This window comes from Amphiura filiformis, chromosome 7, assembly GCF_039555335.1.
Source record: "Amphiura filiformis chromosome 7, Afil_fr2py, whole genome shotgun sequence".
In the NCBI taxonomy this organism is placed as follows: Eukaryota; Metazoa; Echinodermata; class Ophiuroidea; order Amphilepidida; family Amphiuridae; genus Amphiura; species Amphiura filiformis.
In genome coordinates, this window is record NC_092634.1 from 10,421,033 (window position 1) to 10,446,980 (window position 25,948).

The window sequence follows — 25,948 nt, forward strand, 5'->3', positions numbered from 1 at the left end:
ATAATTAAAATGGAACATGTGTTGTTTACAAAATTGTTCCCCTCACATATTGAAAAGTAAACCTCCATGATTTCAAAGGTTCTTTTCTAGTGCTTGCATCTGTTAAATTATAACTTGTTCTTTGATGTGCCCTACATTTGTAGCAAATAAATAGTGAGTCTTACTCATGGTCAACACGAGTCTAAATAAATGTGAATCAATTCAGATTCAGAGTATTTGAGTATAATATTTATTATGAGTAAAATATTTATCATTCTTAAGGTGGGTCAAAACCGTCAGGCCAGATTGTTCCAGTTTTGTTAATTTTGCTTAAATAATACAGTAAAATATGGTAATTAAGTAGCTAATGTGTATAATTTATGCATATCAAGTAAAATAACCTTTGAACAGATTATCTGGAGATCTGTGTGTGGAGTAGCACAGGCAGAGGTTCTTGACCTGATTAGATTTTCAGCGCAAAATATTGCAAGGTCATCGTGGGGTCATTTGGGGTCATCATGGGTCAAATTACCATTGTTGCGGGTTCATAAAATTTAGTGGTCAAATTACCACAGATTGTTGTAAGTTCATGAAATTCTGTGGAAACGGCCACCCTAGCTAGAAAAAAATGTCAAGTTTATTTTGGGGTCATTTGTGGTAAAATCGCCATTGTGGAAACAACCACTGTAGTGAGACAAATAATGTGATGGTCAGTTTGGGGTTTTCAGGGTCATCTGGGGTCGTCTAATCAACATTGATAGTTGCAAGATTATTAATATATTTTTTGTATTTTTTTTCCTTTTTCCCCTGAAATCGCCCCTGGTAAAATGCAATTGGGGTCTTTTTTCAAAATTTTGTTTAAAGGGGGACTACGGCAATCATAACATTATGCCTTATATGTAATAATTATCAAGCACAAATCACATTGTTTTATTTAAAACAAACTCATATTGACCATAAAACGAATAAAAACAGTCGAGCTCTCAACACGCGATATTCAAAATTCGCTACCGAAATTGTCTAAGTGCAATGACGTAATGGTTATTTGTGTTCAATTGTCATCAGCCTTCATTGTATTACTGGGACGTCATTGCACTCGGCCACCGGGAATTTTAAAAATCGCGTGTTGAGAAACGGATGTTTTTATTCGTTTTTATGGTCACTATGAGTTTGTTTTAAATAAAACCATGTGATTCGTGCTTGATAATTATTTTTCTAACATATAAGGAATAATGTTGTGATTGCCGGAGACTTCCTTTAAATTTCAGCTCCCAAGTGAAATTGGATTGGTTGTAATGATGCACGTCAAGGTGGAGGCATTGCTCAATTTTGTCAAGTCTAACACAACTCTCTAATATGTGGATGTGAAATCATCTATACTGCGCTAATAAAGTATCCTTACAGTTGGAAAAAAAATCACAATTTCAAAACTGAACAATATTGGAGTAAATTTGTTTTTTTAATATATGCACCATCTAATCCTGCACATTATGACACCACATTGAATCCAATGTGACTTCAAGAAGTAAAGTTACAAGCATTTGATTAGACGAAGGTCCTGTTTTAAAAGTGACACACTGGCCTATTCAAAACTCCACAGACCACAAATCTGGTTTGAGAGTGGTGAATGGCTAATTTATGCGTTTGGGTTTAATTTAGAACAAAAGGAACAAAAGAAAACTGAAACAAAAGATCTGACAAAAAAATGAAAGTTATGAAAAGTACAGAGAAGTAAAAACTGAAATAAAAACTGCTTGAAATAACGCTTCATTGAAGAAACTGTGTTGTCTCTTTGTTGCGCTTTTTGGAAACTTTTTGCGCCTTGTATAGGCCAGTTTGTCACTTTTAAAACTGGAACCTCGTCTATTCAATTGCCTGTAACTTTACTTCTTGAAGTCACATTGGATTCAATGTGGTGTCATAATGTGCAGGATTAGATAGTGCATCTATTGAAAAAACAAATTTACCCCAATATTGTTCAGTTTTGAAATTGTGATTATTTTTCCAACTGTAAGGATACTTTATTGGCGCAGTATATATTAAATGGCTAGCATATTTGAATTGATCTACATTCAGAGCATTTTGTGCGTAGCATACAAGTTATTGATGACATAAAATGTACATGGATTTAGAATGTATTTGGACCAATCTGGGCAGAGCATTTTGTAGGTAACCCATGTATAATGGATCTGAATTATACAGTATCTAGATTCCAAGTATAATTTGCATCTACCTTTTGCATTATGAATAAGAAATGTCTACAGCAATCTGAATTAATTTGGATTCAGACCATTGGGCAGGTTAACGTGTGACAGGCCAACAGGTGAAGCACCTGAATTGAGTGCACTTATGCTGTGTTTTCTTATACTGTTTCTAAGAATATATATGCAATTGAATTTTAGGCCACACTGTTTTTATTGCAGCAACCTGCTGTATTGTATTAGATGACAAAATGGCATAATTTATTCTATATGTGAGCATAGATTTCATTTGTTATATTGAAGAGAGCATCTAAACTGCGACCTAAAAGAAAAAGCACCTTCAGACATAAAATCTGCCTTTTACATCAGTAAACATCAGCAACATCTGAGGTCGTTTTTTGCTATCTATACACTCTCAGAACATTGGATAAAAAATGAATGGGCAGAAAACAGTTGGTTAAAAAATGCCCAACAATGGTTAAGATTCTTGAAGTTGGGCAAAATACAGTTTAATACATGGTTGGTCAAACCTGTCAATATGGTATTTACACAATGTTGGTTAAAAGTTAACCAACCTTGGTAAAAAACATCCTTTTCCCGCCAATAAAGTTGGGCAAAGTATGGTTTTGCCCAACCATGGTCACATGGTGTTCCTTTGCGAACTGTGATTGGTCATTGTGTTGGGCAAAAATGCATTTCAGAAAACAAGATGGCCGATATGAGTGGCTTGCTGCAAAGCTGTGGATCGGGTCCTCAAGATCTGTTGGAGACATTTGAAGGTAGGAAATTATATTATAAAGTATATCATTTTTTTATCGATAACACTTAGTTTACACAACCGAAGCTTAAGCTTAAGCTTACGATGTGGTGGTAGCTGTCGACCGATAAAGCATCGTAAGTCTTGCTCACAGTCTGGCCTCGCACACACTTAAACTAAGTGTTATACCCGATAAAATGTTTATAATATAATTTCCTACCTTCAAATGTCTCCAATTGGTTAAATATGAACAATAAAATGAACTTCCCATTCATAGTGTTTAACCAACTATTGGTTATATTTTGCCCATTTTGCCCAACATGCTTTACCCAACTGGTTGGTTACCGTAATGTTAACCAGTAGTTGGTCAATGTTTTAACCAACCTGTGGTTATATTGTTAATCAACCCAGGTTGGTTAACAATATAACCAACTGTTGGGCTGTTCACCTGTAAATACATGGTTGGTTAAAATTTTAACCAAGTTGGTTAAAATTTTTAACCAATGTTCTGAGAGTGTAGTAGACAGCATCAAAAGTCATTGAACATGCTGTATATAATAGTAGGTATCAACTGAAGTCCTTGGAGCTGCTATCTACAGTAGACAGCATCTAAAGTCGTACAATTTGCTATCTACAGTAGACAGCATCTAAAATCATACAATTTGCTATCTACAGTAGACGGCAATTGAAGTCATTCAATTTGCTATCTATAGTAGACAGCATCAGAAGTCGTTAGATCTGCTATCTACAGTAGACAGCATCTAAAGTTACTGAATAATAATAATACACAGACTTGAATTTGCTCTATATTAGTAGGTAGCATATAAGATTATTGAACTATTGAAAGTATTCCTTACGTATAAAAAAATTCTTGTGTACATGGAAATGCTATTTTGCACAAAAGGTTATTACTCCTGAATTGTCAATAGTTTCCTAGTCACGGACATTGCGCACACTGAGGCATAATTGACAAGAGTAATGTCTTTAATTGATGAGATTAATTTCATAACAGAGGATCTGGCATTTTCAGTATTTTTTATGTCTCTGAAATTAATTTTGTGTCTGAAAAATATGTGTATAGTTTTCATAATTAGAGAAAAGTGCCAGGAAATGAGAAAATATTACTTTGTCATCAATTAAGTATGATTGAGGATGTGTAAAAGCAAGCAAACTATTTTTTTCCATCATGTTTTAATGAGCATCGATAATGCAACCCCACATAACTACACACCGCCAGATTCCTATTGGGGCCATGTGCAAAGTACAATGTCCCTAAGGTCTTGGCTGGTAATATACAGTACCAGGGGTGTACCAGTGTAGTACCAGTGCAGTACCACTGCTGGTGGGTCCTTTGCAGTAGCAGCAGTGGTACTTTGTAAGTACTCTGTGTGTACCAGTCAGGTACCTTGGCGATGATGTACCTGTGCAGGTGCCCGTAATAAGAATCTTGTGGTGTATGTGCAAGCAGTGGTGTATCTGTGGTGACCACATTCTCCATCAAAAGTTAAAATATATATTGAATAAGTGGCAAAAATAGCGCTTTAAAAATCCAACATCCTGATCAGCCTTACTTAAAGTTGCAGCAACTAAAAGCTTTAAAATGTTAATTGTTACAAGAGTAAGGTCATGAAAAACCAGGTTGCTTATATCAACAACTACTTAATTGAATCTTGAAAAAGAATATGATAGATTGTAAATGGCTTTTAAGTAGCAACCATAGAATTTCAAATTATAATTTCTAACAACGGGTCATTTTAAAAGACTAACCAAACAACCTGTCATTTCTCATTATTACAGATCACCTTGCAAGCCTGACAACCATTTCCTTCAAGGAAAGGAGGAGGAAAAAGAACAGAGGCAGAGACGTGTCTTAAGCCATCAACAGCGGCATCGTTTATTACGAATGACGTTACAGACTTACTGTCGGAGCTGACGACTAGTGGTCTATGTATATAGCATTCAATTTTAAGTCTTCACATTCATGGTACTAGTTTTATACGCAAACATGTATAGTTTTGTTTTTCTACAATTATTAACTCTTTATGTGCTGAGTTGCTCCGTACCGGGGTTTCTAGCAGGCAATGACAACTCAAAAGATTATTGCATCATAGGTGCTGGACCTGGGGGGCTACAGATGGGCTATTTTCTAGAGCGTGCAAAACGCGACTATGTTATATTTGAGCGTGCTAACACCAGTGGTGCCTTTTTCATACGCTATCCACGGCATAGGAAACTGATTAGTATCAATAAACGGCACACAGGGAAGACCAACAAGGAGTTTAATTTACGACACGATTGGAACTCATTACTAAGTGATGATGAGAGTCTGCAGATGAGGTAAGTAGTTTATCTCACAGCATGTTTCAAGGCAATTGTTCAATCAAAAGCTATTTGTCTATATCCACATAAAAACAATGCACTTGCTACATGTCTCTTTTTACATAATAGCTATGAATAAATACCAGACTCATCTCAAGTGGAGGTCACTTCAAATCATCCCCAAATCACATGGTTTACCAGAGAAGATGAGAAAGATTCTCTGGGAATACAGAGAACAATCCTAAAGCATGTGACTTGGGGTGATTTGAAGTGACCTCCACTTGAGATGAGTCTGGTATTTATTCCTAGCTGCTGTGTAAAATGCCCGGGTAAAATGAGACACAGCAGCTGACAAGTGCATCCTTTTAAGGGGGTACTACACCCTGGCCAATTTTGTGCCTATTTTTGCATTTTTCTCAAAAATTATAGCACATTGGTTACAAGTAAGATATGCATATTATTAGCTACTTGCAGTTCGCCATTATGCACTATGTGGGAGAGCCTCGAACTGGCAGCATACATGAATGGGAATTGAACTAGTCATAACGCTCTGTGTAAGGTTACATAATTCTTCCTTTCATGTATGCTGCCAGTTCGAGGCTCTCCCACATATAGTGCATAATGGCGGAACTGCAAGTAGCTTAATAGGACAAGGACTACAACTATTGTACTGAAAATTCAGCAACTCAAAGCAAGCAGTTATTGATTTATTGATCAAATATTGGTTTTCCCTCACTTTTGACTGTAAAGCAGTATACAGACTTTTTTATTGTACGTACAATATTGTATGTACAATATGTACGTTATTTAATCTATTGCCATTCTATTTCCAGTACTGTTTAAGTTCTAACGAATGTTTGATGACGTAAAATCGATAATATATTTCTGCTAGATATTGTATGTAACATATTATCGATTTTTCGTCATCAAACATTCGTTAGAACTTAAACATTACTGGAAATAGAATGGCAATAGATTAAATAACGCATATACAGTACATACAATATTGTACGCATAATACTCGGAGTCTGAAGCGCTTAACTCCACAACTGTTGTCTGTGCTGAAATAAATTTTCCAGTGCAGTAATTGTAGTCCTTGCCCCTATAATATACATATCTTACTTGTCACCAATGCGCTATAATTTTGAGAAAATGCACAAAATTGGCCAGGGTGTAGTGCCCTCTTAATATGGATGTACATAATATACAAACCACTTTTGTTTCTGACTGAATTCTATATGGTGAGAATTGTCATTGTGTTATTGTTGTTTTATATAGTGTATGGTTTATACTACAATACTTTGACATGTTTTCACTTGTTAAAATTGTATTTCTGTATGACATACATTTCTCCAAAGTATATACTTATAAATTTACCTCTAGGTTTCAAGTGAGTAGGGGAAGACAGTTTATATCAATTGAATGCAGAGTGGTTCTAAGTGATCTTGGTGAAGTTTAGGTTTTATAAATCATGGTATAGTTTTTTGACTTACATTCTGAAAGAATAAATCAATGTGCACATTTAAACCTGAATTGGTAGTATATTGAAATTGTTACATATTACTTTCCTCAAAATCACTGGGTTTAAGCATATATTAAATAGCTCATACCTTTCATAAGACAGCTTTTAAAGTAACTCCTTTGAACATCTTTATTTGTCACCGTAACTCCTTCTGACTTATGATATGCTTGGTATTGCAGCATTAACAAGCATAAAGCTGGAAAGAAATTTATTCATCTTAGTAAAGTAAAAGAGAAAATTTTATGCTTTAAAATGGTGCAAAAATTGAAGTTATCATAAGTTTTAGGTGAATAAGTATTCCTGAAGTCTTTTCATCTCAGTATGTATTCTCATTGTAAAGTATAGAATGGTAAACACCTGCTGCACAGTGCCTGTAGACCCCTCAAGGAGGATATTATACAACTGCAATCATCTCCTTTTCACTGACATGCTACACGATTTTGATCATAAAATGACTTTCTGAGCCGTTGCTCATCTAAACTCTTCTTAAAATCCTATATTTTATCCATGTGTATAGTGCCGCTAGCGATATATATCCATTGAGCTTTACACTTCTGGTAACTTTTGAAATGAAATCCACATTCAACATCGAGCTATTCCTTTGAGTATAGGAATACTGTCGTATACGCATCACAACAGTGTTAGCCTGTAGTACGTTTCACATACATGTGTATGCTGCTCAGACGGGTCCATTTCATCCTTAATTGGAAAGCGTTAACAATATCAGATATTTAGTCGGCATACTGCTATATGTCAGTAACATTTCTGATTACCATCAATAATTGTCTTTTGTTTTATATATTCACAACATCAAAATGGTCAATACAAAATAATGATAAATATTTTGCTAGCAATCTTTAATAAGACAAACAATGATGGTTAGCCTCATGAAACTTATGGATCTAGGTTGATGTGGATTAAATCATGTGGACTTAAGGAATTAATTGAGAGTATTGGGTTTTAGTTGGATTCTTATCCTTGTACCTAAAAATGCAGTCCTAAAGGGGGAAAGGGGACTTTTGAATAGCATTAAAACTAAAACTTTTCACCTGTGTCACATACCGAGAGATGTGCCGTAGGTATAGGATGTGCCGTGGGTATAGGGATGTACCTCACGAAGGCAGTTTACTTACAACACAATAACTTATTCATTGATTGTACCACACGTGAGAGATCATTGCTTTACTAAAATAATATAAAACCCCCCAAATGCAAGCTAACCCTGTGAAACCTTAGATTAACTGATACATGGGACAAATTTGCCTCGCATTACTCTAGATTTAGTCTAGATTTGAGCCATGCATGCAAATGCAGCCTGTATCATTGGGTTCCCTACTGATGCATGGGACAAAATATGCCTCACATTACTCCAGATTTAGTCTGGATTTGGGCCATGCATGCAAATGCAGAGCTGTATCATTGGGTTCCCTACTGATGCATGGGACAAAATATGCCTCACATTACTCCAGATTTAGTCTGGATTTGGGCCATGCATGCAAATGCACCCTGTATCATTGGGTTCCCTACTGATGCATGGGACAAATTTGCCTCGCATTACTCCAGATTTAGTCTGGATTTGGGCCATGCATGCAAATGCAGCCTGTATCATTGGGTTCCCTACTGATGCATGGGACAAAATATGCCTCACATTACTCCAGATTTAGTCTGGATTGGGGCCATGCATGCAAATGCAGAGCTGTATCATTGGGTTCCCTACTGATGCATGGGACAAAACATTACTCCAAATTCAATCTGGATTTGGGCCATGCATGAAAAATCAACCTGTGTATCACCAAAGCATGAGAATAGCCAAAGTATACATAGACATGCTATCTTTATCCCCTCCATCCATGAAGGGATTGAGTTGCCATGACAACAGTATCCCACAGGCTCAAAGGCAATTTTTGAGTCAAATTGTTTGGAATTTGGTGCAAATCCTCACAATCTTGACTAGAAGTTGAAATTACACAGAGCTGTTGGTTGTCCCTATGGTGGAATAGACAAACTGAATACAAATGAATCTTAGATGTAAACAAAATATTATTGAACATTTTTTCATAAATAACTCTATTTATTTAAGTTGTGTGGCTCAAAATGTTTCAAATTTTGAGTTTAATTGCTCCCGGGTATTGCACCAGTGGATACCAGAAGTGACAACATGTGAATGAATAATGATTCATTTAACCATCACATATCACGCCATGCGTGCATCCCAATCAAATTGCTGTTTAGATGACATACATGTACAAAAACAGGCACAGAGGTTATTATATAGACAATAATAACTGCACAACATCTGTTTTGAAGTCCTTGTGTGAAGTCGTCAGGGTTTGTTTTGGGCTGAGGTAATTTGCTCCCAAGGAAATCTACCGAGCCCCAACACAAGCCCCAACGATTTCATGCAATGACTATAAAAAAGATGGTGCAGAGTTATTGTCATTCATTGCCGCCATTTTGCAAATTTGTTTCATGAAAATAACACAAGTTTTTGCTTGAAAGACTATTGATAATGTATCTTCGGTCCATTGTTTAATGCGTATTTAATATATGATCAAGTACGCAGGCTTACTTGTAGTTATTATGTGTGCTTGTTTGCATGTTAAGAAATGAAACACAAACGCCGGTTATTTATATGTGCGAGATTAGAACAATCCATTTTTGTTCACACTTTTACAAATAATAAAATATGATTGGATTGCAAGCATTGCATATATTCATGAGGTGATAAATATCCATCAATGATTTCGGTGTAGGATATATAACGAAAAATTACAAGGTTAAAACGACTTCCGCAAGCGCACATTCTTTGTGCTGGAACATTTGACATACATACAACTATTGTATTAACCTATTGCATGTAGGGCTGGATTTACCTTTTTGGGGGCCCTGGGCCAGGCCAAAAATTTGAGGTCCCAAACTCACCGTGAGGAAGGCATATATATATGTGCACTCAAGTGGTCAAGTTTTGGTTTACAAATAGGGGCCTACTCAGATCAACAGCGGCAGTGGAAGCATTATAATAGAAGGAGATGAGCATATTGTGTTTCGATTTTACTAGGACATTTGCACATGTAGCCCCGCATGTAGCGGGCGAATAAATTTCAATTTCAGGCTATTTTAGCCCAAAATGAAGGTGAATTTTGTGAATGTAAAGGTCGAGTGCGCGCGAAGCATGCAAAATTGTGCAATTTTACCATATTTTGGTCCAAAACATGGTGTTTTGGGGCTAAAAAGGAACATGCACAGTGCGATGTTGGGCCAATGGTAAATCCAGCTCTGATTGTGTGATTTTGCACTGCTGTTCGATTTTTTGAAGGGCGGAATTTAAGTTAAATATGTAAAAAATGCTTAAATGGTTACCACTTTTGAACACATTTTTACACACTCTATATTAGACAGTATCTAAACAAACAAAACAATCCCAGCAAAAGTGTCAACAAATTTAAATGATGTATAAATTACTTAAAAGTGAAGTCATTAGGTATTTCCAAAATGAAAACTTCGGCAAAAATACAAGTAAACAGCATTTAAATATTGACAAATTTGAATCCCCATTGAAATATATACATGTAGCTGTTTAGAGCAGTTTTTTATGCGCGATTACGAACAGTTACACAATAAAACCTACAAGTACAAAATAATATATTTTTGGGCTTTTAAATTTACTATTCTGAAATTAGCTGTAAAAATTTAGCACAGAAATAAAAACCTCACAAAAATTTCCAGCTGTTCTGTATTAAACAACTAAATTTCAAATTTAATTATGTTTACAAAGTTACTCTGTCTACATATTTGATAACTTTTATATCAATAGGTGTATAAAAATGACAGTGAAATAATATTGTTATCCAAGCTACTGGAAAATTAATGTACATTTATATTACAAAATAAAATTGGATATCATGTAATTTGAGCACTTCTTCTTTTACAATAATTTTGATGGATTTTTGTGTTTCCTGTGAAAAATTGTGAAAATGTATGGTAAAAACCACCCAGAAACTTGTTTCAGTTATGTTTATGAAGTTCCTCCGCCTACATGTTTAATAACTTTAGTAAGTAAAAAATAGATGAAAAAAATATTAAAATAAAAAAATCAATGTAGCTATTTGAACTATTACAATATCACAATTCACAAAGACAGCTTAATACACTTACCTTACCATTATGGAATACCATGTAATTGGAGCTTTTCAAAACAAAATTTGCCTTCTCCTTTAATAGCAGGCATTTTCTGCAAGAATTCAGATGTATTTTTGGTGTTTCTTGTACCCTTGTCAGAAAGCAAATACCCCAACCACATGCCTGTTAAAACAGTTTGCTCTCATTTGATATATCTTGCTCATATAGGTTATCTCCACTGATGAAAGAATCCAATGAAACTTAAGTTATCAAGAAGTGGTTCAATGACCGATATGCGATACTAATCATTATACAGGTATCATTTAAATCATTTTGATTGATTTAAGGACTTTACCCATTTCTGTAGTGATCAGAATCACCTAGTTTTTCACAAGCTGTGCCTAGTTATCTAAATATTACACACTATACAGTTTATTTTACCCAACTTTTCTATTTTTTCAAGAAGTTGGGTTAAATTTGTATGAGTAAAAAGTTATACATACATACATACAACGGCATTTATATAGCGCAATTTCAAAGAAATGATCATTGCACTTTACAGAAAAACTTACCCTACTACTAAAGACTACAAGTAAACAAAATATGCAAAAGAAACAACATAAAATTAGCAATGGTTAAAAAGATGGGTTTTCAGGCTACGTTTGAAAGTAGTAACTGTGGGAGATGACCTAATGGATGAAGGAAGATTGTTCCAGATTCTGGGTCCAAAGACACTGAACGATCCATCGCCTATCAGTCTGTTTGTCTTAGGAATTATAAGGCGCGTAAGATCTTGATTTGAACGAAGACCTTCCCTAGTTGGAACACGAGTCATTGTTTTTTCAAGCAGCAGTTTCTTTGTCAATATAAGCCCTCCCAAAAATGTGCGTCTCAAAGCTTACAAAGATGTTAAAATATAATACATAAGAGATGTGCAAAACTTGCAATCCCTTCATGGTTGCTGCTGCTGCTGACGATCAATAAAAAAAGCCAGTAATTTACTGTGATAATCCAATTTTTGGTTGATCCTCCATGTATTATTTTGTGTAAGCTAATCCTAATCCTAATCCCAGCCCTAATCCTAATCCTTCCTAACTTTAATTTCGTGTAAAATTACATGAAGGAGTAACTCATTTTTCACACTGCATAAAAACAAAATATATTTTTACCAACATTTTTGTTTATAAAAACAATTGGGGAACAATTTAGATCGACAAATGGGCGCTGCAAAAATAAAACATGCACGGCAGCTCTGAGCCACACTATTTTGTAATCCAGCTCTGTGTGAAATATTAAACAACCATCCAGGTGTGTAGCCAGGGGAGGCGAGGGGAGGGGCAAACTGCCCCTCACAGAAAATTATCAGGGATAAGTTGGGGATGGGAAAGAGTAAAGTGACCTTAAATTGACTAAAAATGGGACACAAATTTGGCTTTTCCCCCACACACTAAAATCCTGGCTATGCTACTGATTTTAACAGTATTAAAAGCAGTGATGAACACAACATAGCATAATTGGTTGAGGTGAAGATAATATGTATGGCATTGAATAACGAGCATCTAATTAACGCACCATCACACTATCACCAGTAATTACTGTGATCACATTGATGCTCATTGCCAATGCTCAGTGGGGCTTTTAAAGATGAAATCCATACACCCCCTAGATGTAAGTCATGACCTTAATCTCTCACACAGGGGTGTAGATTTCAAATGGAGTCACCCATTTAGGTAGCTCGTTTTGAAATTTGCACCCCCTGTGTGGGAGATTTAGGTCATGTCTTCCATAGGGGGTGTATGGATTTCAGTTGGAATATCCCATTATCAATGCTTTATAAATTCATCCATCAAGTGAGCTCATTTCAATGACAGTAATGTGATTGGCAAAGAGATGCTATTTTCAAGGTGTTTTTTAATGCTTTAAATTAGAGAGAATATCACAAAATGCTTTTGATATTTTAGTGTCAACCACAGGAGTAATATGGTGGTGACTGGGTGGTTAAGATGCTCCCCCTCTCTACCACCCAGCTTGAAATACCAGGACAAAATTTACCAAAAATTGTAATGTGCAATGCACATTGTGCATCCCTGGGTGTGCATCTTCCTTTGGCCCGGATTTAGGCCAAAATTGCATGAAGGCATTGGAACTGACAATAGCCATAATATCAAAGAATAGCAACACTGACTGCTAATCGGCAATTATCAATGAAATTAGTGCAGTTATGAATTAAACGTTGCAATTATGAAACTTTCAAAATGCTCAATGAAAATAGCGCAATTATGGCAATAACTTGTTGAAATTAGCACAATAAACAACCGTATTGAAATTAGCGTAAATTATGAACTAAACGTTGCAATTATTATAACTTTGAGTTATGATAATAGCACAATTATAGCAGTGCTAATATTGCAATTATGTGTACAAAAATGACAAAATAGCACAATTGCAAGTAATATAAGAAAGAGCACAATTATCGCTATAATCACTTATAGCGCCTTTCTCCAAATTTTTCTCATTTTGGCCCATTTTAACAATAAAATGTTCCCATGCTTTACACTTTGGAATGAAAATCTTGTGTTGATATGCAGTTTAAATGAATTATGTTTCATGTAAAGGGTCCACAGCTTTTCAAGCTCTGTTCTTCATGGCATTTAGCACCCGGATTTGCCGCCAATAATTGTATGATCTGATTCATATTGTATTATTCCCTTTGCTGAAATAAATTGTATGACTCATATAGGAAAACATGCAAACATAAAAGAATATCACAAGTTTAACCTGTAGATAAGATCAGGATATAGCTTGTTACATTTACACTCAGTAGACATAAAAAAGTAACATTGTTGTATAATTTTGTGTCAAGTTACTTACATATACATTGATTAGCTTATTTGCATTTTATTTGTGTATTTGCCAGAAATTCTATAAATCTTGAGTTTATGAATACATATTCTTTGTATTTGCAAACATTTGTTATTTACAAACCATATTTCTAGTTCAAATACTTCAAGGCATTGATTGCTAAACAAAACAATATTGTTTGTGTCTTCTTATCAATTTATCATTTAGAACATGTCAACAGACCTCTTCATACTTATTTGTCATTTGTCAAAGGAAATTATTTGTACAAGGGTCATTCAAAAAGTTCTTGGTATGATGGAAACAGTCTGAAAATTAAGGTAATTTTGATTAAAAAGGTTGTGGAATGGCTATGTGGAATTCATTATAGAATTATTTCTGAAAATGATTAAATTGCTCTATTTTTGTTCAAATAATTTAATCAATATTTAATGCTTGCAGATAGTACAGTTTTACTTGGTATTGTTTCTTTTGTACAACAAAACCGATACATGTTCAAAATAGCTTGCATATTGACCTATTTCCGTAGGTTGTTGACTTCGATCGGGTTAGCACTTGTTGGTTCAAGCCATATTAAGTGGTTCATAAGTTAAAATCAAATAAGTAGTACACAGTTTGTGTATTTTATAAGTATTTACAAGGCCATGAACAACTGTTTATCTTTTTTCCACGTCAAGATGCATCCATTGCCTAAAATAAGGACATAATTACAACGCTTTTAAAAACGTGGTCTGGACGAAATCTGGCAAATTGCACAAACAATTGTGTGTACATTGTATGTTGAACCCTACGAAGTTTTCTTCTCATATAAAACATTTTTTATTTTGTTTTGAAGTCCCAGTGCATATCAGGGTGCTCAAACAGGAACAATCCTGAATAAGCAGTGGGACAATCTCATCTTCAAAACGTTTTTTTATGGCAATTATCCAAAGCTTCAAAATGATGCTTACTAAACTTTTGCCTTCAGTTTTTTACCATTTCCGACATACCAAATCTCTACTAGCTTTAACCAAAATATCTAAACAACAAAAATCATATTTTAATAATAATATCATGGCACATAAGATAACAGAGATATGGCATGGAGGCAGAACTTTTGGAATGACCCTCTTATTTAAATTGCTAAACAAAATCTTCTAGATTAAACTGAATCTACTTGATTCCCTGATTATGAGTGAAGAGCTGTTAATACCGGAATTGTTGTCGTTAAGTGCTTTCAACTCTTGCTATTTAATGGCTTGTTTTGATTTATGGAATTATTTACAGCAACAATTATTTCATTTTAAGCTTTTTGATAACAAGAGTGTTGTCAGTCGCCCATAAATGTCAATCACAAACCGTAATATTGTTCCACTAATAAATTCTTTTTCTTTTACTTGAATCACTTTAACAGCACCAAACTGTCAAATTTATTTATTTTAATGCCACAGTTTCTTGTCAAGTACTCTCAAAAATTGTATAAAGCTCTTGAGTTTTGGTTGAAGTAGGCTGCTTTCATTATCATATTTTCTACAAAGTAGAGAAAAGCATACTTGGCTTTAAACTTAAAGTGATAATATTTAGTATAGATACAATTATGTATTGACAGATCTTACAGTATTTAAATTGGAGTATATTGCCTGCAGACTGATTGAACCTTTGAATCTCCTCAAAAACACAAAAGTTACTTATAAATAATTGTTATTGAATGCAAGATGTATCAAGACTGTAGGTAATGTTTACCCCCAGGGGGGACTGTATAGGTAATGTTTACCCCCAGGGGGGACTGTATAGGTAATGTTTACCCCCAGGGGTGCTCAAGTTTGGTTTGTATAGGGATGTATACTGTAGAGTCCGACATTTTCCGTTTTACGGAAAACGAAGAAAAATCACAGAATCTGAGGTACAACACGGAAAATTACATTTTTTATGATGTGACAAAAATTGTTAAAAGATAAGAGAAATAAATGTTGAAAGCAATCATGAGTAGTGTGTGTCAATTTTAATAATACCGAAATAAAGGAATATTACCAAGGCATGAAACCCCTATATCCCTCCAAACTTCGTAATAGTAAGTCGGCCTATTATCTTGAGAATATGACAATCAGAGCATATTGATCGCGATATTGAACACTTTATTGTGACATTAATATCATTGTTTATACATTTAAACTTTATTCATGACACTGATTCACATTTCACAAACACCAACAATACGTTATTTCGCCATTTTGAAATAAATTTTTGCAAAAACGGCTAACATTGTATCCCTTCTCTGCCCTATTTTGTTGAACTTGGACCATATTGTTGGCACAATAGCCTAAAAATCACATAATGAGTTATGTACGTTTTACAAAAGCAATCGTTGTTTCAGCCCTCTTTACAACATAACTCAAGAACCACAGGACCTACAAAAGTATATCTGTGATATTTGAATTCTTCTACAGGCTCGCTATGAATTGAGCAATGCAATTTTTGCTAAAGCTCACTACCATTCGCAAGATGCTGTGAACTACTTTTTTTCTGCTGCTTCGACCAACAATACATCGTATACCCTTAAAAGTGACAAACTGGCCAATACAAGGCGCAAAAAGATTCCAGTAAGCGCAACAAAGAGACAACGCAGTTTCATCAATGAAGCTTTATTTAAAGTTTACTCAAACCAAAGTACGCCCTCTCCTTTTGTGCCCACCATAGGCCTACTTCAAAAAGGATTATATCCAGGCCCGTACCCATGATTTTTTGTGGGGGTGCTGATTTTGAAAAAGTGGACTTTTTCCAAGGAGGGGTGTGGGGCAATTCTATGAAAAGTGACTTTCTTCCCCAAATTAAGACCTTTTGCAAATGGGGGGGGGGGGGGGGCGCCCCTTACATCTATCCAATTAATATAAAATGTTTTTGTGCAATAAGTGAGCTTCCCTACCAGTGCACTACTGTTATCTCTTTGACTTATTTATAAATTTGATTTAAATTGTGTTTTTGTAATTTTGTTTTCTTTGAACATGTTTTTAATGTAGTAATATATTACTTTGAAATTGTACATACATGTAGCTATAATATATAGTTAATCAAAACAGCTGAAGCTGTAGCTATATATATTTTTGATGTATTAATTAATGTGTAAATTTGTTAATTGTAAATTGTATCGCAATTCAGTTTTTAACTGCTATGACATTTAATAAAATATACCTGAAATATAATATACACAACTGATGGCGACTTTCTTGATTCATTATATTATGTATTATGTAATATCTTAATAATATATAGCTATATATATAGAGTTGGGAATAATGCATAACTGTATGTTGTTTTGTGCATTTCTACCCATGGGTAGAAAGCACTCACTTTGATTGATGCAACATGGTTTGTAGCCCACGCTTGAGACAGATTGGGGTAAATAAAGTTGCGAAATATTGAAGAGGGTTGGATCATGTGTTTACTCATTAAAATGTGTGTATTTATAAAAGTGTGGATCGGAAATAAAAAGCGTAGGCTTCTAATTAGTTCACAAAGTAATAACGTTGTTTTATATAATTTATAATCATTTAAATACGAAAACCCTGTTTAAAGCACATCAAACTTCAGGTCTATGTTTAAAAAAAAATTAAAGACTATGTTTGTCTTATAAATTTCTTCTCCACTTACAATAACATTTTTCTATAACAATGTCTATTATTATCTTTTTTACCATTTTACCATACAGGCATTATTCCAAAGAATTCTTCCCGCCAGCAGACGATTATGTCCGCTACCTACGCGACTATGCCAAAAATCTTGAACTCAACATACAGTACAACACCAATATCGGTAATATTCAACAGGTGGAGACGGATGGCAATGTGACACACCACTTCACCATGGACGACCAATCAGGAAATGGATATACCTGCAGGTAATGTTGACGAGAATGCCGCTAAGGAGCGTGTCGCTTCTTATATGTGTTGTATGCATGGCTAGCCACACTGACTGATTGCCATGCAATATTAGAACTTAAATATATAGATTTTTATCACATGTAATTAAAGAGAAGTCCACCCAATATGAAGAGTTGAGTGCAGATATGCAAAACGTGATATATCCAAGCACTATTGTATACGCTGAAATTTTTGCGGTGGTTTTATTTTCATGAATTTCGCGGATTAATATGTGCCTGCGAAAATAATAACCCGCGAATATGTTAAAATGAAGAAATTTCTTATGTATTTTATTATATAAGTTGCCAACAACCGCGAATTTAACACCTCGCGAAATTGTCAGTGATACTTGAAACCGCAAAAATATCTGTACACGAAAATATTGGCGTATACAGTACCTTGTGTAGTTTTTGTATTAATATTGTGTTAATATACCAATTTTTCAAGAAATTTGGACCCATCGATATACCAAAATTCAAAATTTTCAGCAATATTTAACACAAGTTGTCTTAATTTTTACAAATTTTCCTCCAAATATTGGGGGAATTTCACAAATGTTGGCTACAGCAAGGCAAAATTGGGTTATTTTCCAAAAAAATTGAGAAAATTTTGAAGAAAAAAAAAGGACCCATGCATCCATATATACCAAATTTGGCTTAGAAAAAGGGGTCATTGATATACCAAAAGGCTGAAAATGTTATGCCATATTTGCGGCACACGTCCCCATATGGTCATTTGTACTGAGTACCCCCCTGGGTTTTTTCATACCCAAAGATTACTGAATTTTCAAGTTTATGTACCCCAATGCATATATGCTGATAACAAACTATCCAAAAGCTTACTTTCAGCACAGGATTGGAAAATTTAACCAACCTCAAATTTTTGACGTTTAACACCACATCTTCATTAAAAAACAATACTTGTGTAATCAATAGGGAGATGCGCTAATCAGGGTGAATATCATATCAAAAGCTCACATGTATTCAAAAAAATAAATTTGCACATAAAAATGAGTAAAATAACAATATTGAAAAACAAAATAGCATTAGGTATATGGTGCTTACCGCTTTTGCACATTAATTCTTCATATTTAAAATAACAGCTCTATTTTACAGTTGAGGTTAAAAAAAGAAATATTACAGAAAAAGTGAAGGAACCAAAAGGGGGGAAAAGTGGGGAAGACAAAACAGATTGTAGTACCCGTAGCAAAAACAATAGAAGGAAGTAGCCAGAACAGTGTGATACATATAAGTATAAAAAAGAAGCAAAAATGAGGGAAAATGAATCGATTATCAGCTTGTAATATCAGCTGTTGCTGACAGACATGCTACTTGGACAGATAGGTGTATGCCATGGGAAAAATGAATCAATTATCATAAGTCATATCATCAGTTGCTGATAGACAGGTAGATGTATGACATCAATTCACCTCTTAATTTGCTGAATAACAAGACATATCTGTCATTCTAATATCATCTTATGAATCATAATATACGTACATAATGCATTACCTACGTTTGCGATATGCTTCCCTGCATATCAACAGGTCTACAGAACCATCAGTAGTGGTTAACCTATATTTGTGGTCAGGTTATTTTTTCACCACATCAACAACTTCAAGTATTGCAAAATATGAAATATTTACTTAATTGAATAAATTACATGAGTAGAAGGAATTCACAAAATATTCTGGGTCACAAATATTTCATTTTGCTATGTCCTCAGGCATTTAGGGAAATATATCAATATTGTGTGAGCAATTCGTGCCATACAGCCACAAATGAGGTGTTTTTTCAAATCCAAAAATGTTGTGCAACTGCTGCATAATTCAGTTGTGTTTGTTTGTTTGCTTTTTTTGCCTTTTATTTCTTTTGTTTATAATTGTATTCAATTCAAGCAATTTCAGGTTTTCAAAACCAACTCAGTGATAATTCTAAATTGTAAAAATAGTAGAAACTTACTGTTATATAGCCTTATGTTGAGCCATTCTTGACTGAAAAGGCTACTGTGATATAAATGTACATACAAATGGAAAACAAACAATTCAAATCATATCAACAAGTCCTTCAAACACGTTTTTCTCTGAAACATATTTTGTATTTCACGTACGCCACTATATATTGCAGCCAAAGATATATGAATATTCTTTAAAAATGCATCTTCAAGGTGTGTTTTTACCATAGAGATTAGAACCAAAGAGAACTGGCTTCCCCATGTTTGTGTGTCCGTCATGCAGGATTATTTTGATTATTTTGCCTTTTTAAACTTCAATTTGTGTGTGCTTGTTTTGCCCATAGTCATGACTTGGGGGGGGGGGGGTAGTGGGCTAAAAAGTGGACCTTTTGTGAATTTTACCTTCAAAAAGGACCTTTTTTACATAAAAAGGTGGAATATTGCACCTAGCTATGGCTTTGGTGCAATATGTGCTTCATGCACAAGCCTTTGTAACACTCAATCTGAGATGCAAATTATTGTGTGATATCATCAGATGTACATGTGGACAAGCTGTGTGCAATAGGCGGGGCAATAGGGGTGTGGCAGCACCCACTTAAAATCCATGAAGGTCAACCTTTTTGTTATTTGTTTCAATAAAAAGGTCAAAAAATTGGAGAAAAAGTTCCACTTTTTGGTGACAAGGTGATCAGAAAGTCTAAAAGAGGGAAATTTTAGGGGAGTTTAGGCCCGTACAACTGCACTTTTCATGAAGATCCACTTTTTGGATGTCTGCAACCCCCCCCCCCATAAAGCTTGTGTATGGGCCTGGATGCACACTAATTTGGTCTCCATGCTTAGCAAACGAATATGGCTGATTTACCATGGTGTTACACATGGGCAATTCTGAGTCGGTTCCCTTTAAGTCTAATCTTGGCTCTTTTCATATTTTTGTAAATTTCATCTGTTAGACACGCAAGATGTGAAGTAAAGGTACCAATTTCACTTGCGTGGAAGTGCTGAAGTGTAGAGCTGGAGGTAGTGGATCGTGAAGTGTGTTATCCTGCATGGGCATTTCCCTGCACGCTTAGCTTCAAGTGTGCTATTTTTGTCGCATTTTTTATTTGACAGATCCTGATGCACTTAGACTTGAGTTGTAGCTGCAAGATTATGGAGTATTTTTGTTTTGAATTGAAGGAAATCTTTGATTTTGGTTTGTTATGTCAAGAGATGGGTCTGACAAGTTGAAGATTGATGAGTGAGGGGTGTTTTTCTCAAATATTTTCCACATTTTTGTGTTTTTTCAGTGGCGCTACCAAATACTAGTCTCATAGAGATGTGTACTAAAATACATCAAAGAAAACATCATTTTTTCTTCACAGGAGTCTCAGTTTTTAGCCACAGCTTTATGATGGTTGAAATCAGCCCTTTCATGATCTCTCTGACTAGGAATAACAATAGGTTTACCATCCATTATTCTGTACGGCTGGCCCGCTGGTGTCCATTGTGTCTGGGACTTACATACTCTCTATTCAAAATCATGCTCGAGTTTCCAGAAAACAGAAGAAAATGAGTGCTTAAAAGTATTAAAAATTACTTGATCTATCACTCTTCAGATATTAGGTAGGCCATGCATATGGTTAGAAACTCCAGAAACTTTTTTGGGTCTAATTTTCATATTTGTTATCAAATATATTTTATTTTATACTTTGTTTTGTTTGCTAATGATAATTAGCTAATTGTTTCAAAAATTTTAATTTTACTTTCAAAAAACAACATTTTCAAATGTCTTTTATCAACAAAATATATTCTTTCAGATGCTTTTTTTCAAATGTTTTTGACAACAACACGCATCATTGTGGATGATGCTTTGAATCAAGAACCATGCAAGCCGAGAACAGCAAATCCTATATTCTAGCTGATTTTCCTCCAATTCTACATTTCACATTTTGCTCTTTGCTGTAATTCAGAAACATTCCTTTATGTTAAGCAAAATCTATTGGAAAAACCTCATAGGTAAATAGTGGCTGAAATATGAAATATAACACTTCAAAAATGTAAATCATTTTTGTTTCAAATTCAATGTCATCCCATCATAATTGACTTAAGGCTTAGGTTTCAACACTGGCATTGCTTCAGAAAAGATAGCTTACACTTCCCATCATGCATTTCTCACATTTTAATTTCCTGTACTGATTTGCTATCTGGTGCAACATGTGTCCATAGTAGCAAAATGTACCTCAATGAACAGAGCACATCCAGATCTTGCAAAATATGTTTATTTCTTGACTAATTCTCAAAATGAAAACAAGGGGAAACTGTACAAACAAAGTAATGGGAGTGTCATTCGATATAATGAGGCGATATATCATGTTGCAAAGGATTCTGGGAAGGGTAAGATATCTTCTGTGGCTCACCATAGAGACAGAAAGTAAAACTTAACATGCAATGACATTATGTTTAAGTTAATGTGTGTGTAGTTGAATGTCACATTAGTCTCCTCAGCATGCAGCAGCCAGTTTGGTTCTACTCACTCCACACAAACAGTCGGCCAATGACAACGTATATCACCATTTCTGATTGGCTAAGAGGGCGACCGACTTTTTAACTCTATAAAACAAAGATTTAGCCAATTGAAAGCCTTGTTTGAAGTTGTGCTGGCAGACGTCATGGGAAAAGTGTTAGCCAATCAAAAAGAACTGGTTTGTTATCATTGGCAGACTGTTTGTGTGGAGGGAGTGGAACCAAACTGACTGCTGAGGAGACTAATGTCACATATGGGGAACTGTTTGGATAACATGAGCTAACATGATAAATATTCTTGGCAATTCTAGAATTACCAATTTGCATTGTAATTTAATCAATCATTTAATACTTTGATTAAATCAAACCAACCAACCTATCAGGAGTGTTTGCAACACACTGCTAACCAACCATACCATCTTATCCTTTCCCAACAAAGAAAGAAGAAAAAACAAGAGAGTGAGCGAGCCCAGGTGAGCGAGTAATAATGAGAGAGAGAGACAGACAGAGAGAGACCAGACACCCCACAGACAGACAGAAAGACAGACAGATAGCAGTGTATAAAATAGAGCCCATTTTCATCTCCGAGATGGGCTACTTTGTCATCTGACATACTATTTTCCTAACCTACCCGTCCAATGGATGCCTGGAAATGTTGCCACTAACTAGTAGTGTTGTACCAACCACCAAAATACCAGGACAAAATTTACCTAATTTGTGATGTTTATCTTCTGTTTGGCCTGTTTAGGCCACAACTATCCTCATTTCAGCTTAAAATGTCAATCGTCCCGTTCGCACATCCTGGTAACGTTATTTTGGTAGCGGGTTAGTTGGACAATTTTGCAGTTTTGCCCACCTTGAAAATTTTGTCCACTAATAACTAGACACTAAGATTGCACCTGAGCACTGATACATCAAAATCAAATTATATTTAAAAAAATAATATGGACGGGACAGTTTACTTTTAGGAGCAGCCTGCCCTGCAGACTAGTTGGTTTTTGGATGAATTTTACACACTACAGACAGACACACAGACAGACAGCCACCCACCCGCCCTGACACACAGACACCCCGACAGACAGACACACAGGCAGAGGCAGAGACAAATGATTTACCTAAATGTATTTTTATTCCTTTGAAGCAAACGGAGATGCTCAAGCAACAAGATAGATAAGGCCAAAAAAATGTTTGGTTGCCCTCCATGACCGACCGCAAAATGAGAAATCTTGTGGTTTTTTGTAAAATTTCAGTCACATGGGTTTAAAGAAACCTTAATTTTTGATATATCATGGACATTTTATATTTGTTATTTACTCATTTTATTTATTAAATACATATTTGATTTAAAACAGGAAGTATTTAATACTCCAATATACTGAAAAAATCAGGAAAAATGTCATAAAAACAGGATGCTAGGCTCACAAAATACTCCTTTAAGAATAGTTATCCCTGCATGTAAAGAATAACATGATGAATTATTGTCATGAAATGCAAACATGTCATCAAACTCTGCTAAAAGGATATTAAGGTTAATGAACTAGCTGCTATTTTTTATGTGTTTAAGTAATTTTCACGCTTTGCGGTTTTTGAACTCTTTTGCTTATTGCGTCTAGCATGAAAAGTACAAATATTAATATTCCGTAAAGATTTGCAATTTACCATGCACCATTTAGGCAACCCAGAGTACCATATTAAACTCCACTTAAGGCTTAAAGTAGATCATGTTGAAACATTATTCCTGTTTCTTTCATTTTCTTTACTCTCTCATATTTCTGGGTTTTTTTTCTTTTTCTTTCTAATCGGAAAGTAAGCGTCATTTTACAGGCCTTTTTTGAGGCATCATTGTAAAATTTCTTTTTCAGTTAAAATGATGTTAAACATACCTCAATGACATGCTACATTGTAGCACTTTCTCAAATTGACTGACCAATTCTCACAATCCTGCTCGTCTGCTTCCTGTTTGAGCTTGACACTATTTTGGGCTTCAGGAGCTGTTAATAAATATGATGTAGAAAGAGATTTCTTTGGCCCCCTTTTTCATATCCAAATTGCTTCATTTATGTGTCTTCTACTTCTGTTTTGTGCTCTGTCTTGGATGCTTGCTTCTCCCAGCCAATATTTATCCCAGCGCATATTTATGACCAGCTCTCTAAGCCCAAAACAGCACCACCAGTGTCAAGCTCCAACAGGAAGCAGATGAGGATTGGGAGAATTGGTCAGTCAATTTCAGAAAGTAATACGACACACGAAACATCATTGAGGTATATGTTCAAATTTAGGTTAGGAATTGTTAGGTTCAAATTTGGTCCCAAAATGTATGTTTTCCATAATGTAAAGTTCAATTGTGTGCATGGTCAAACATTGTAAGGCTTTGGTTGGGGCTTTGGTCAAACTAATCACAGATCCTAAGAAGTTTACACACAGGTTCACATATTTTTCATTTTATTTCATTTAATTTCACCTCGACAGGCATGCAGCGGTTTATCTAACAGCCAATTTTGTCATTGTTTAAACATTTTTATATTGTTTAAACATTTTGTCAATTGGAAGAAAAACAGCTGACAAATGTGAAGATCTATTCAATTTGAATTGCATGCAGCTTGAATTGTCAGTACGGATAGATTTGTCCAACATTGACAAAAAATTGTCTCAGCTGTAAACAGGCCTGACTAAAATGATCAATTGTTGATCCATTTTTTTTTGCCAGGATGCTCAAGAATCTAAAAAAGTGTGGAGGGAAGGGTTTGAGACCAAAATACACTGCCTGCACACATACTTTATAGAGCGGCTAAATTTGACAAGATGACATATTCATTGAATCTACTTATTGACACTTACCAACGTTAAACGTCTTTCTTATTGACACACAAGAAATGAAGTCATGAGGAAATGAGGTTGGGGCATCGCAAAAAGGCCCTATCTAAAATAGCTGCCCTATAGACATTTAATATTGACAATTTACATATTCTACATCTCAAAATATTGCATCTGGCAGCTGATGCAGATATGGCCTGCTTGCACATAATATATTCCTCGTTGTGGCTCTCCTGTTGGTGCAACGAGATAAAATATGCTAAAGAGACCAAAAGCTGCATGGACAGTGCTTTATTCTTTTGAGAAAAAAATGACTCCTAACACCTGTGACTCTATTTGTGAAATAGCCGTAAATGCTCTATTTCCCACAATATTTCACATTTATAAGAGTGTCTATAAAGAAGTGCATGCATCTCAATCAATAGCCTCATTCATTCCCCATTTTTCTTCCATCAGGTATCAGAAGAAAGCTCATTTCTTTCTCATTACTCCTGTATGATTTAAGCCCTGAAATATGTTTCGTTTAGATGGTATGAACACAAACATGGTGAATTGTGGTAACCACACTCCAAGTGTATTTACTATCCTAGACCAAATTAAAAAAAAAATTGTCTCAAAGCTCTCCAACTCTGAAAAACTAATGCAAAATGCATTTTTTCCAAAGATCATTTTTCAAATGTGAAAAAACCTCCAAGTCCTATTCTACTGTATGAAGTGTTGTATTTTAACACTAAAGTGATGCTGCTATTGTATTGAAGTGAAATAATTTAAGAGCAGGGGCCTTTCATATCAAAACCACTGTAGCAACACAACTCAAAATGAAACATATTGTATAATAGCATGCCTCAATGTAAGATAGCAAATAGAGCATGAAAAAGATTGAACCACAAACCCTTCAGAGAGAATTTAATTCCCTAAAAATTGTTGCCATTTTCAAGTTTTTCCAAATGTGCATAACTCCAAGATGACACTGATATATTATTATATGGTACTTCAAAAAAGTATGACATAAAAATTAATTTCTTTC

General features: G+C 34.9%; 1 protein-coding gene across 1 annotated transcript in view; it reads left to right on the forward strand.

Annotated features, from left to right (window-relative positions):
- Positions 1–25,948, forward strand: part of LOC140156732 (FAD-dependent oxidoreductase domain-containing protein 2-like) — a 112,557-nt gene that overhangs the window by 71,665 nt on the left and 14,944 nt on the right. The window contains exons 2-3 of the mRNA XM_072179675.1: positions 4,735–5,274; positions 17,442–17,630. Of these exons, the coding sequence (XP_072035776.1) occupies positions 4,919–5,274; positions 17,442–17,630 (545 nt within the window). The 5' untranslated portion in view covers positions 4,735–4,918. The remainder of the gene's footprint in view (positions 1–4,734; positions 5,275–17,441; positions 17,631–25,948) is intronic.